The sequence below is a fragment of the Macaca fascicularis genome, chromosome 9 (genome assembly GCF_037993035.2).
Source record: "Macaca fascicularis isolate 582-1 chromosome 9, T2T-MFA8v1.1".
In the NCBI taxonomy this organism is placed as follows: domain Eukaryota; kingdom Metazoa; phylum Chordata; class Mammalia; order Primates; family Cercopithecidae; genus Macaca; species Macaca fascicularis.
In genome coordinates, this window is record NC_088383.1 from 96,731,945 (window position 1) to 96,744,887 (window position 12,943).

The following is a 12,943-nucleotide window of genomic DNA, read 5'->3' on the forward strand; positions in this document are numbered from 1 at the left end:
ACTTCTCCCTATGGTATTCTGGTTCCGCAGACAGGTAAAGAACTAAGTGCGGCCGGGCACAGTGGCTCACGCCTGTAATCCCAGCACTTTGGGAGGCTGAGGCGGGCGGATTACGAGGTCAGGAGATCGAAACCATCCTGACCGACATGGTGAAACCCTGCCTCTACTAAAGTACAAAAAATTAGCCGGGCGTGGTGGTGTGTGCCTGTAGTCCCAGCTACTCGGGAGGCTGAGGCAAGGGAATTGCTTGAACCCGGGAGGTGGAGGTTGCAGTGAGCCGAGATCATGCCACTGCACTCCAGCCTACAAGACTCCATCTCAAAAAAAAAAAAAAAAAAAAAAAGAAGTGCTTGGAGACCAGTGTATTGTAATATCTGTACAGCCAAGCAGGTATTTTCAATTGAACTTTAAAAAAGTACTATTTTTGAAACTTTGTTTACTTTAGATAGGGCCAGCCATTTGGGTAGAAAGGCACAGAAAAACAAAAAATTGGAAAAGGATGCATCAGTAGTATTTCTTTCAGAAACAACACTAGGAACAGAAGGAGGATTTTATTCAGCAACTCCTAATAACCACCTGATGTTGCTGTCGGGCTGGCCAAATATCTGCCAACATTGATGATCCTTTCATTCACCACTAGAGAGAAGTAGAGGGACCTGATGTTTAGAGAAGCAGCAAAACCCATTTCCCATTTTCCTTCTTCAGCCAGATGGAAGTACTTGGAGGCTGGTCTCATATTCCAGCACTTTAGTGCTGGTGATGCGGATCCTCTCTGCTCCAGAGTAACTCTGTGCCATGGAATCCAAGAGGATCCTGTCGCACCAGGGACAGGAATGCACCCTTGTTTCATTTTCTTCTCTGAAAGCGGAGTTCAGAGGTTCTCAGATACGAGACTAATTGTCACTTACGGTAGGCTCCAGGGGAGGAGCAGAGTAGGGCAGTGCTAATAACAGTGACTCCGGGGACAAGATCAGCAACCTGAGAAACAAATGTGAGACATTTTACCCCTCTCTAATCTACTCCCCTTTTAAAGGTTCATCTTCATTCCTCCCTTTTCTACCACGTAGTAATTGATAATTAAACACAGCTCTGGTTTTTACCATGCAATCTAGTAGAACACCTAGGCATCAGGAGCTCCTTATCCTTGGTTATTTATAAAATAATGAAATCTGTAGTTCACCCTAGGCTATGTGGACAGTATCTGCATCTCTGGAAACCAACTGGAGGCCTGCCTTTTATTCTTTTCCGGTTGCTTTCCATTTCCTTTTCCACTGTGGTCCTTGCCTTTCCCAAGCTGACCAGAACTATGCACAAAACCAGCCTTCAATAAATATCAACACTGAAGCTTCAGCAGGTTGTTAACTCCTGTAGAGCTATCTTAAATGCTGTATATAAGTGCAAAGTTTTACGGCGCCTCAGAGATCTCTAAGAACACTGTAAATATCCCAGGTTTAATTAGTAGTCCCGGAGTTAGGTAATGGCCTGTGGCTTTCTGCGCTAGGTCTCTTGGGGTTTCCAGTCTTCACAGGTTGCCTGCAACTATGATGTGCACATATACAGTCCTCTTTCTCAAATACGGCATAAATCCTCTTTAGACTTTCCTAGGCACTTACAATTATTGAACACACATGCAGATTGATTCTCATTCTCTCAAAGTTTGAAAAACAACTCAGTGCTTCAACCTAGGTCTCGTTAGATATTTTTTCACTCAAATTGTGGTCTGGAGTTCTACTTCCTAAGGGAAATGAAAAAACAATAAATTCCCAGACTGGTGTTGATGCTCATTCTCTTTAAGCGGGTCGACTATTTGCTTTGTAGATCCTTGACGGGTGCGGTGCGGGGTAGAAGGAGCGCGATCCAACTCTGCATTTCTGAATTAGCTCTCTCACGGCGACAGGTCTGCCCAGTCGGGGTTGTAAGCGGACTTGACAGGTTTGTTCTGGGCTGACGGCCATTGACGAGGTTCTCAGACCAGATAAGTCACTTGGCTGAGTCTACAGTAGGTGGGGCGCGCTCACCAGCTCAGGGGTAGTGACTGGACGTTTGTTGCAACATCAGAGAATGCAAGCTCTGGGCTGCAGCAGGAGATAACCCGCAAGCACAGAACTAAAAGGGTTCACCCTAAGGGGCAGGGCATCAGCGAGGGAGAGGCCCGAGACCCCTAGCGCCCAGATCCTTTTCCCACGTTTGGGAAGGCGCAGTATAGGTCGATCTAGAGCTAGGAGTCTCAGGTCTCCGTCCTTGGCTTGCTCTTAGGGTAGCAGGCGAGGAATAGGACCAGCTTGGGGACTCTCTCCCCGCGTTCTGTAAGAATCGGCGGCAGCCAGCAGGCGGGGAGGCGGGGGCACGTGTTTGGATGTGGGTGCTTGTGTAACCAGCTCCCCAAGCGCCAGCCCCGACAGCGCTCCTTCGGGAGGCTGGTCCGAGTCCCTGTTTCCGCCGCGGCGCGGGAAGGGCTGGGGTTCTGCAGCCTGCACCAGGCGAGAACACCCCGAGCAAAAGAAGAGTACTTGCCTCCGGAGCTATCACTGGGGAGTGGGAATTTGGAAAGTTCCCCAACTAGGAACACACGTGACCTCCTTCGGAAAGTAGTTCCGACTGTGGCCCGTGTATCCTTCCACCCCCTTTTGAACCCTCCTAGGTCTCCTTGCCCCGCCCACTCGCTGGGCTGCAGCTTCCTACCGTTCCGTACTTTCCACTCAACCTGGTAACCCCGAACGTGCATGGTCTGGCCGGGGCGCGTGGAGCCTGGCCCCGGGCGATCCATCCCGCCGGGTTTTCACGGAGGCCAAGGGGGGGCGGGGCTAGGTGGTCTCTAAGAACCGAGCTTGAGTCCGACGCGGCGAACTGACTTGGAGCCCGAGGGGGAGAGATGCTCTAGTCTCCTAGGGGCACCGGAGCGGGCGCAGGAGAGGGCTGCGGGGTGCGTCCTACTCACGGGGATCCTCTTTCAGTTCATTTAGATAGGTGCCCTTTGGGCTCTGGAAATTCAACGGCGATGTGTTCACGTTCAGCACGCTCGGCTGAGAGCTTTCATTTTTAGGGCAAACAAGCCGAGTTACCGGGGAAGCGAGAGGTGGGGCGCTACAAGGGAGCCGGATGAGGTGATGCACGCTGGAAACACAATAGCAGGTTGCTCTTTGTGCTAAGACTGACATCCTGAGGACACAGGGTTGGGGAAAGGAGGAATCTCTAGGCAAAGGCTGCTACAGTCAAATCTCTGCGAACGACTGTGATCGACAGCGATGCAAAAGAGCGAATGCAGTCCACGCCGCGGAAATCCAGGGGCAGAGGCAGGGGGGAGGGTATTACCCTTGCAAGGACCGTCCCTGCATTTCCCTGTATACTGACCAGCGTGGTCACCTGGTCCTTTCCACCTGTGCACAGGTAACCTGAGACTCGAGTCAGTGACACTGCTCAACGCACCCATCTCAGCTTTCATCATCAGTCCTCCACCCCCGCCCCGCAACAGCCTACCCTGCCTCCGGCTGGGTTTCTGGGCAGAGGCCGAGGCTTAGCTCGTTATCCTCGCCTCGCGCTGCTGCAAAAGCAGCCGCGGCAAGTGCAGTTGCAGGCTGGCGGCTCGGAACCGGCCCGAGCGAGCTCTAGGCAGCCACACTGGGCATGCTCAGTAGAGCCTACGGCTTGGGGGCTTTGCGCTCGCACCCGGAGCTACCGCTTCTGTCCCCGCCTACCGCCCCCTGCCCTGCCCTCCCCTCGCCCGGCACGGTCCAGTCCGCCTCTCGTTCAGCTCCCGCCTCCCCTCGGTCTCCCGAGGAGCCCGGGCTCCCGGCGCGGCGGCGGAGGGGGCGGGCAGGCCGGCGGGCGGTGATGTGGCGGGACTCTTTATGCACTGCGGCAGGATACGCGCTCGGGCGCCGGGACGCGGCTGCGCTCAGTTCTCTCCTCTCGGAAGCTGCAGCCATGATGGAAGTTTGAGAGTTGAGCCGCTGTGAGGCGAGGCCGGGCTCAGGCGAGGGAGATGAGAGACGGCGGCGGCCGCGGCCCGGAGCCCCTCTCAGCGCCTGTGAGCAGCCGCGGGGGCAGCGCCCTCGGGGAGCCGGCCGGCCTGCGGCGGCGGCAGCGGCGGCGTTTCTCGCCTCCTCTTCGTCTTTTCTAACCGTGCAGCCGCTTCCTCGGCTTCTCTTGAAGGGGAAGGTGGAAGCCGTGGGCTCGGGCGGGAGCCGGCTGAGGCGCGGCGGCGGCGGCGGCACCTCCCGCTCCTGGAGCGGGGGGGAGAAGCGGCGGCCGCGGCGGCCGCGGCGGCTGCAGCTCCAGGGAGGGGGTCTGAGTCGCCTGTCACCATTTCCAGGGCTGGGAACGCCGGAGAGTTGGTCTCTCCCCTTCTACTGCCTCCAACACGGCGGCGGCGGCGGCGGCACATCCAGGGACCCGGGCCGGTTTTAAACCTCCCCTCCGCCGCCGCCGCACCCCCCGTGGCCCGGGCTCCGGAGGCCGCCGGAGGAGGCAGCCGTTCCGAGGATTATTCGTCTTCTCCCCATTCCGCTGCCGCTGCTGCCAGGCCTCTGGCTGCTGAGGAGAAGCAGGCCCAGTCGCTGCAACCATCCAGCAGCCGCCGCAGCAGCCATTACCCGGCTGCGGTCCAGAGCCAAGCGGCGGCAGAGCGAGGGGCATCAGCTACCGCCAAGTCCAGAGCCATTTCCATCCTGCAGAAGAAGCCCCGCCACCAGCAGCTTCTGCCATCTCTCTCCTCCTTTTTCTTCAGCCACAGGCTCCCAGACATGACAGCCATCATCAAAGAGATCGTTAGCAGAAACAAAAGGAGATATCAAGAGGATGGATTCGACTTAGACTTGACCTGTATCCATTTCTGCGGCTGCTCCTCTTTGCCTTTCTGTCACTCTCTTAGAACGTGGGAGTAGACGGATGCGAAAATGTCCCTAGTTTGGGCGACTATAACATTTAACCCTGGTCGGGTTGCTAGGTCATATATTTTGTGTTTCTTTTCTTGTATTCAACCTAGGGTGTGTTCGGCTAGACAGAACTCTTGCCTGGTTGCAAGTGTCGAGGCACCGATTGCTTGCTTAGGCTGTCTATACGGTCTCTTCCTGAGGGCTATTGTCCGTTAATACAGAATACAGTATGCTGTTAGTGGATTAGAGAGCTCGGTAATCCGGTCTCCTAAATGAACAAAAAAGTAGACGCTTTGAGGTTGAGCATATTTCGATTAAATCTTGGCTTAGGCCCTAGATCAAGGGTTTAGATCAGAATAAAATGAAAATTAGTGTTGCACGTATGCATATTGCATCAGAATCTTGCAGTGATTGTTTTAGTTTCCTGGGTTGCATTGATAGATTCTTTTAAAATATGACTGATTTGCATAACTTTAGAAGCAGAATAATTTTCAGTATATATGGTGCACATTGAGTGCAAAAAGTAGTTTTGTTAATGTTTTACACTTAAGTTACAACTTTGGACTGTATTTAGAAGTTTTGTAGTTTGAAATCAATAATGCCATAATATACCTTATAAGGCGTTCTTACTAGATCTTTGTTATATTTACCTTTTTCTCTCCCTATGGGATGATGTAGGATAGGGCTTGAAATTTGCACTTCAGTAGCGTTTAATGTTCAGTGCTCTTGTCATAAACATGGAATGGATATTGAGTAGTTTTTGATCCCAGATGACAATGTGTAGGTTCAAGGGTATTGTGTGTGGCAAGTGAAGATTGCAAAGATAAAACTTCAGTTCATGCTTGAAATTTAAGTATTGTGATGCCAGAATTGCTGCTCACCGTTTTTAGATTTCAGGTTCTCTGACATCTTTTGGTACTGTTAATTTCACTGATTTGTGTAGAATGTCAAGTGAATTTTACCAGCTAATATCCAGAAATGCTGGCAAGAGAAGTTTACTCCAGCTTTAGATTGTAGGTATGTTAGCTTTTTTCATACAGTGTATTAAATTTACTGAGTCAGCTTGTTGAATAAGACAGAAGCCCAAGAATTTTAACAGTGTATAGCTTTAGTTGTCTAAAAGTTAGGCCTTCGGGCTTCAAAAGTTAGTGGTCATCGAAAAGCATGAATCTTTGCAGTTTCAGGTACAACAGACTGGTTTTGATTAGGGATGGGGATGGGGCCCTCATTTTGCAGAATGGAAAGTATTGACAGGAATTGAGAGCTATTGGTAGGCCAGTGTATAAGGTATGTGAAAACAGAAGTTATTGGTCTGAAGTGACTGAAGCATTTAGGCTCTATCAAGGCCTAAAATTTGGTAATATGAGTTTGGTAATGCGAATTGTGGCAGTGGACAATATTTAGTTAAAATTATGTAATTGCATAAGTACTAGCAAAGTATTTTTAATAAAAATTATTTCTTAGCAAGTATCAGTTGCATTTTGTCTAAAGGTAGCGTGACACTGCAGTGTCTATATGTCCTGCTAAAAATTGTGGGGAAGATTTTTTTTTAAGACAACGTTTATATCGGGAGAGGTTTTATTCCCTTGGATTATGTTAGCTGCATATACATGTGCACAGTTAATTTTGCCCAAGTTTTTGTTTTGAAATGAATATAAAACTTACTGAAGAAGTAGCCTCCCAAAATTTAGTTTTCTGTTAAGTCAGTAATATTATTTTAAAACAGTATTTGCAAATTTTGAAGTTGGCATTAATTGAAAATGTTACTAAGGCTAAACTGGAAGATAAAAATGTTACTAAGGCTAAACCCGCTTGCCCAGAAGATAATTATGGAAAAAATTCTTTTGTGACTTCCAAAGCAGTCTACTATTAGCATTTGGACTACTATTAGCAGTCATCCAAATATATAGGAACAAAAAATTAAATGTTTATGTAACTTTGAAAAAAAAGCCTCTGAAGAAAATAATTAAATGCTGTCTGGGAGACAGATTTCTTTCAGCACTTAAAGTACATACACACTACTTTTACTTTTCCCACTTTATTTAAAATTGTCAGGGTTATTAAGACCTTAAAATTATTCTACCAGGTTTTTACATGTGAGCTGTGATGTGACTGGCATTTCCTTTGATTTCAGAGTATGTGGGTCTCTACACATGAAATTTATGTGACTTAAAACTTTCTCTAAAATTGTACTTTTAGTTATGCATAGAAAGCAGTATCAAATATTGTGTCAAATGACTAATAACACTTGATTTCTAGAGTTGTGGTTTTATTGAGCCAAAAGTTGGTATGAAAAAAAAGTCAGTGAGGAAAGTCAATGAAGTGCTTGCTTTTTTGATAATTGCACTCCCAATAATTTTGATATTCCAACGTACTTGGTTTGCTTGTTTTTCTGTTTATGGGGGTGGGAAGGCATTAAAATGGTCATTGAGGACTTTGTCTTTGGCATGCTGTAGTATTTATTTCGGCAGCTAACCTGTGAAAAGTTAAATTCCTTTATGAAAGTAGTGATTGGAGTATTTTTATCTGGTAAAGAAAGATTAATAATGAAGCCATTTCTCCGAGGAAAACTGAGGACAATAATTCAGTTTTAAAATATCGCAAAATTAAATTATTCTAAATATTTGTTAGTAGGGTTATATATTAATATTAGTCTGAAATATAGTGCTGAATTTGAGACTATAGAAAAATAGTGTATTTGGGGTATGTGGAAACTTTAGGCTTCTGTTGTATTTTTATTGTTTGGTAGATTTGCCTCTTTTCAAATAAATCTTCACAGGGAATACTTTTAACTACTAGAGAGTACAGTGACTATTGAAGTTACCTAAATTACCTCAAGGTAAGTGATTACTGAAATTAATCATGAGGGTTTTAAAAAATATTCTATTCACAATATTTATTTTACATTGTTTTGTATCTGCTAAGTTATATTTCCTGAAAAACGTGACTGTACCACCTAATTGCTATATGATAACTTACAAACTTCATTTTTCATAGTGCTTATTCAAGAGTAAAGCACAACTGAAAGGAGTAATGTACAGTTTATGTGAGGAAAAAGGAATTTTATTGCTGCCAGTGTAAAAGTTTGCACAGCAGTATAGTCATCAATGCAGATTTACATTGCTTATAATATACTAAGTAAATACTAAATGATTAAAGATAATAAAATATGGTGAGGTATAACCACCTTCATTTTAAACTTAGTTTTAGAAGATAGTAAAGTTCCTTTAGTACCTTTTTAGAATTTTATTTTTAATAACATGGGGAAAGCAACTGGTGATATTTTAATTTTTGTATGAAACAGTGTATCTGCTTTCTCATAACCACATAAAATATATAAACTACTTAGTGTTACGAAATGGCTTACTTTTTGGAAGTGAAGAAGTCTTCAGTTCTTATTGTCTAGTGTTATTTTGAAATTTGCCTCCATTTGCTGTTTGTTCATTTGGTGATAGCGCAACACTTAAAAAAATATTTTAAGCTACTTCTGAAGTAATCACTTAAGTGACTTAATGGAGGAGTATTTGTTATGGGAAATTCAGTTCACAAAGTTTTAACATTAATTCACTTGAAGTAAACGTTTAGTTTTAAATTTTCATCTCAATCTTTTTGGTAAGACAAAAGCTTAGGAAATCAATTTTATTATTGATATTGTGTGTGACTTCAGAGTTTGTAAAGAGAATTGTAAAAGTGTTGCATGCATATGACAATTTTCTGCTTAATTGAAATGTGAGGCCTCTGCTATACTACAAGGATTTAGCTTCCAGAAAATGTGATATTAACGTAGCTTAAGAAATGTATTTTTTTTTTTTTTTCTGTAGAAACCATTGGGTTAAACAAACATTTCTGAAGTTTTATTACATAGAATCCATTAGTTCTTACCCTTGTTACTTTTTTCTTCATTTTTTCTGTTAAACTTGATTTTCAAAGTCAGCACTGAAGAATTCATCTCGTGGCCCAAATTCATTAAGAAAAGATGTTAGGATTTGTTTTGAAGAGAGTGACTTAGGAAATTTGTGAGATTGGGGTAGTCAGTTCTGTTTTACAATTGCTTTCTATCTGGTAGCTTTGAAATTAATGCACTTGCTATCAGAAAGAATAATGTTGAGGTTAGACTGACCTTAGATTGGTAAGGATTTGCTGAGCAAACTGATAACTGTAAGTCTTTTATAGGGTGTATTACCGCCACATATACATTGTTCCGTAGGTGGTTAAAAGTATATTGGTCTGTGTTTGATGATTCTCTTTGTACATATTGAATATATGCATTCACTAATGTAAAATACTTTCATTTGTCAAGAAAGGTGAAATTAGTATATTGTACTTGACTCTTCACCTTTCCCCTAGTTTTTTGAATTTTTTCATTGGTTGCAGAGGAAGTATTAGCAATTTCATTCTTCTAAAATAATCTGCACTGGATTAAATAAGTATTGGCAATTATTAATAGAAGAATAACATAATTTAGGGGTGAATTAATTTTAGTTGGGAAGTTTTAGTTATGTATAGTTAAGGTAGACTCTTCATTTGCAACAGTTGACATTAGGACATGTGTGGACATCTTCAAGGCATTACTTTTTGGCAGTGTTCAGAATTTTTTATTTTTATTTTTATTTTTTTTTTGAGATGGAATCTCACTCTATTGCCCAGGCTGGTATGCAGTGGCGGGATCTCGGCTCACTGGAACCTCTGCCTCCCAGGTTCAGGTGATTCTCCTGCCTGAGCCTCGCAAGCAGCTGGGATTACAGGTGCATGCCACCATGCCCAGCTAGTTTTTGTACTTTTAGTGGAGATGGGGTTTCACCACCTTGGCCAGGCTGGTCTCGAACTCCTGATCTCAAGTGATCTGCCTGCCTCGGCCTCCCAAAGTGTTGTGATTACAGGCGTGAGCCATTGTGCCCGGCCAGTGTTGAGAATATTTAGAGATGGATATTGTAGCTGTATCTGCCATCAAAGGAATTTTCTTGATCTCCACATAGTGTAAAAAAGAAGACTGTTTATGCATTATATTTTAAGTAATTATACAAATAATTATTATTAGTACTTATCACTTTGAATATGAACAGTGACTCTAACAAGTATTTGAATTCTGTGTGTGTGTGTATATATGTGTATACAAAGTTAGGAAACCTTTTATCTTAATATTAAAAATAAATTTTCGTTTCTTTAAAGAAAAGATTACCTTGGATTGTTCTAAAATTGTTCTGTAATTTTTAAATATGGTCAGATCTATTTTAAATTACATTAAAATATTGAGTATTACATTTATCTATACTTTTAAGCATATACATTGTTTCATTGTAGATTTTAGGGAGGCAGTGTGGGCTCTGGAGCCAGGCTGCTTGTTTTGTAATCCTGGATCTTCCATTTAGTAGCTGGATGACTTTGAGTAGGTTATTTAGATTTTCTCAATCTATTTTATCTGGAAAATGGGGATGATAATGGAACCTACCACATACGTTTATCTTGAATAGTAAGTGAGATAATAGAAGTAATTCCTTTAGCATAGTACCTGCCACATTGTAAATACTTTAGTTACTGCTCTGAAAAACTGTAATTTCAGGTTATGTATGAAGGGAAGTTGTTTGTGTTTTATGGTGTATGATTGTAACTGAATTTCCTCAGTTTGGGCCATGTTAGGATTTTAATTGTTTCAAGTTATAAGTGTCTTTAAAAATAAGGGTATTCCTTTAGGAAGTCCGAGTATGACATGTCTGTGATTTTGCTGTTTCATCAGAAATGGGAGATAAATCTCTGCTTACTCAAACTGTTGACCAAAGTAAATTATGCCAATCAAAAACTATTTGCTTTAAGATATAAAAGGCAAAAACTTCCTATTAGCATAGTGAAGTAGAATTTTTAAACTTTGTTATAATCTTAAATTTTCTTTAGTGTTGAAGATAGGTCAGTTTAACTATCATACATTTTTATTCACATAAAGTAAACTCTGCCTCAAATGTAATAAACTTAGTATGAGTTATGTAAACTTTGGTCAATAGAGGTGTATTTCTTAGCATTTCCTTTTGAAAATTTCAGCTTTTCGAGGAAGTCTTGCAACTGAATGTCAAGTTACATTTATTACAATAAAATTTACACTTAATATAATCTGTAATGCATTAATATGATATGGGAACTTTTAAAGTATTCAATCTCTGTATTATTGTGTCCTATTTCCACATTTGGCCAGGATTCTCAATATGATTTAGGCGCAAGACGTGGGAAGAAAGAACTAAAGAACTAAAGAATTTTTTTCTTAATGTTTTCTTATTGAATATGGGGAAAGATGAAATAAGCTTATCTGTCCAGTAAAGGCCATTGTGTGTACATAGGGATTGTTCTTTTTTTTTCCCACCCTTGACCTGCACTGATTTCCCAGATGTACCACAGCACCCTTAGTAGTGAAGCACTTGACTTCCAGTGAGTGGATTTTTGTGTGTGTGTGTGTGTGCGTGTTTTATATTGCAGAGTGAATACACTCTGTCTGATACTATGTAACTGTCTGATTATGTGATTTTTTTAATGCATTTTGTGTGTTTTGTAAACTAGCTATATTTTTGGTCCATGTCTAGGTTGTAGAGTTGAATTGTGCATTTTGGCATCTTGAGCACAGCTGAGTTTTGTAAATCAATCTCTCTCCTTGCACTTAGTTTTTGCTTTGGATCACTACCTAAAACTTACTATTGATTTAATACTAGAGCACTTCAGCATAGCTTTGACTTTTATTTCCTTTGGTTTTTGTAGATTTTCAGGCTGAAGTACAATAAGCTTCTCTGTTCTTTACTAGTGCAAAGATTGTATTCTGTGAATTTTGTTTAATACTTTTGATCTTTTGAAGAGGATGTAGTTATTTGAGGTATTATGAAATGCATTGTGATTTGAATTAGATACTCTTTCGAGTTGGAATTTTGCTCTTGTTGCCTAGGCTGGAGTGCAGTGGTGCGATCTTGGCTCACTGCAATGTCCGCCTCCTGGGTTCAAGCGATTCTCCTGCCGCATCCTCCCAAGTAGCTGGAATTACAGGCATGCGCCACCATGCCTGGCTAATTTTATATTTTTTTTCAGTGGCGATGGGGTTTCTCCATGTTGGTCAGGCTGGCCTCGAACTCCTGACCTCAGGTAATCTGCCTGCCTCAGCCTGCCAAAGTGCTGGGATTACAGGCATGAGCCACCATGCCTGGCCTCAGATACTCTGTTAATTAGATGCATTTAAAAATTTAACCCACCATTGCTGGCCTGAATAGTTGTATTTTTAGAGTGATTAATAAATATCATATACATGTTTAAAGTTACAGACTTTTTGCTTATTTTAAAATGCAGGATTCTTTTCCATTTAAAATTCCCTCTCTTTGTGAGACTTTTTGAGTATTCTGGTTACTCTAAACTGATTGGAGATTTAGATAGAATTGAAAACTGTAATTTTAAAATGAAATTTTGGGGATGTCATTAAGCTTGATTTTTTTAGGTATTTTTTTTTTTTTAGTGTGTATTATAAATTATTTTACATTGTCAGCGATAAAATGGAATACATGGGATTTTTTAAAAATTTATTTTATTCATTTTTCTAAGGTAAAAACACTGTTTTGCTAGGCTTAATTTGACCATGTTGTAAAATTTATTGTATACCTGGAAAGAATCATTTATGAAAGATATTGAATTAGCTAGTATATACTCTGTCTTATGTAGTTTTTGATTAACAGTACGCTTTTTAAATCATTAGCTCATTTAATTTTGCAAAGAAAAACAGGCAACCTAAGAGGCAGACAGAACAGGCATTACTTTTTTTTTTCTTTCTTTTTTAATTTTTGTTTTGCAGCTTCGGAATTGTAGCTCCAGTGGAATCAGTATCTTGTTAATGGCTAGTGAAAGAAATGAGTCTGAAGAAGGATGCCGGGCTTTTTTGGCACTCGGTGCAGTATTTTTCCCATTATGTTACATCAGTGGTTCTTAAACTTCAGTGTGTTAGAATAACCTGAAGGGCTTATTAAACTATGGATTGCTTGCTCCACCCCCAGAGTTTCTGATTCAGTAGGTCTGGATTGGGACCTGAGAATTTTTATTTCTTAGAAGTTTTC

General features: G+C 42.0%; 2 protein-coding genes across 2 annotated transcripts in view; one reads left to right on the plus strand and one right to left on the minus strand.

Annotated features, from left to right (window-relative positions):
• Nucleotides 1-533: 533 nt before the first annotated feature.
• KLLN (killin, p53 regulated DNA replication inhibitor) lies at nt 534-3,607 on the minus strand. The gene has a single exon (XM_005565881.5). It carries the CDS (start codon nt 2,765-2,767, stop codon nt 2,228-2,230), a length of 540 nt encoding a protein of 179 aa, XP_005565938.1. The 5' UTR covers nt 2,768-3,607; the 3' UTR covers nt 534-2,227.
• Nucleotides 3,608-3,897: 290 nt separating this feature from the next.
• The window catches only part of PTEN (phosphatase and tensin homolog), a 106,462-nt gene continuing 97,416 nt past the window's right edge, over nt 3,898-12,943 (plus strand). Inside the window, exon 1 of the mRNA XM_005565882.5 lies at nt 3,898-4,821. Within this exon, the coding sequence (XP_005565939.1) occupies nt 4,743-4,821 (79 nt within the window). The 5' untranslated portion in view covers nt 3,898-4,742. The remainder of the gene's footprint in view (nt 4,822-12,943) is intronic.

Excerpts from the sequence above, each read along its gene's own strand:
- KLLN (XM_005565881.5), bottom strand. The coding sequence starts at position 2,767 with ATGGATCGCCCGGGGCCAGGCTCCACGCGCCCCGGCCAGACCATGCAC.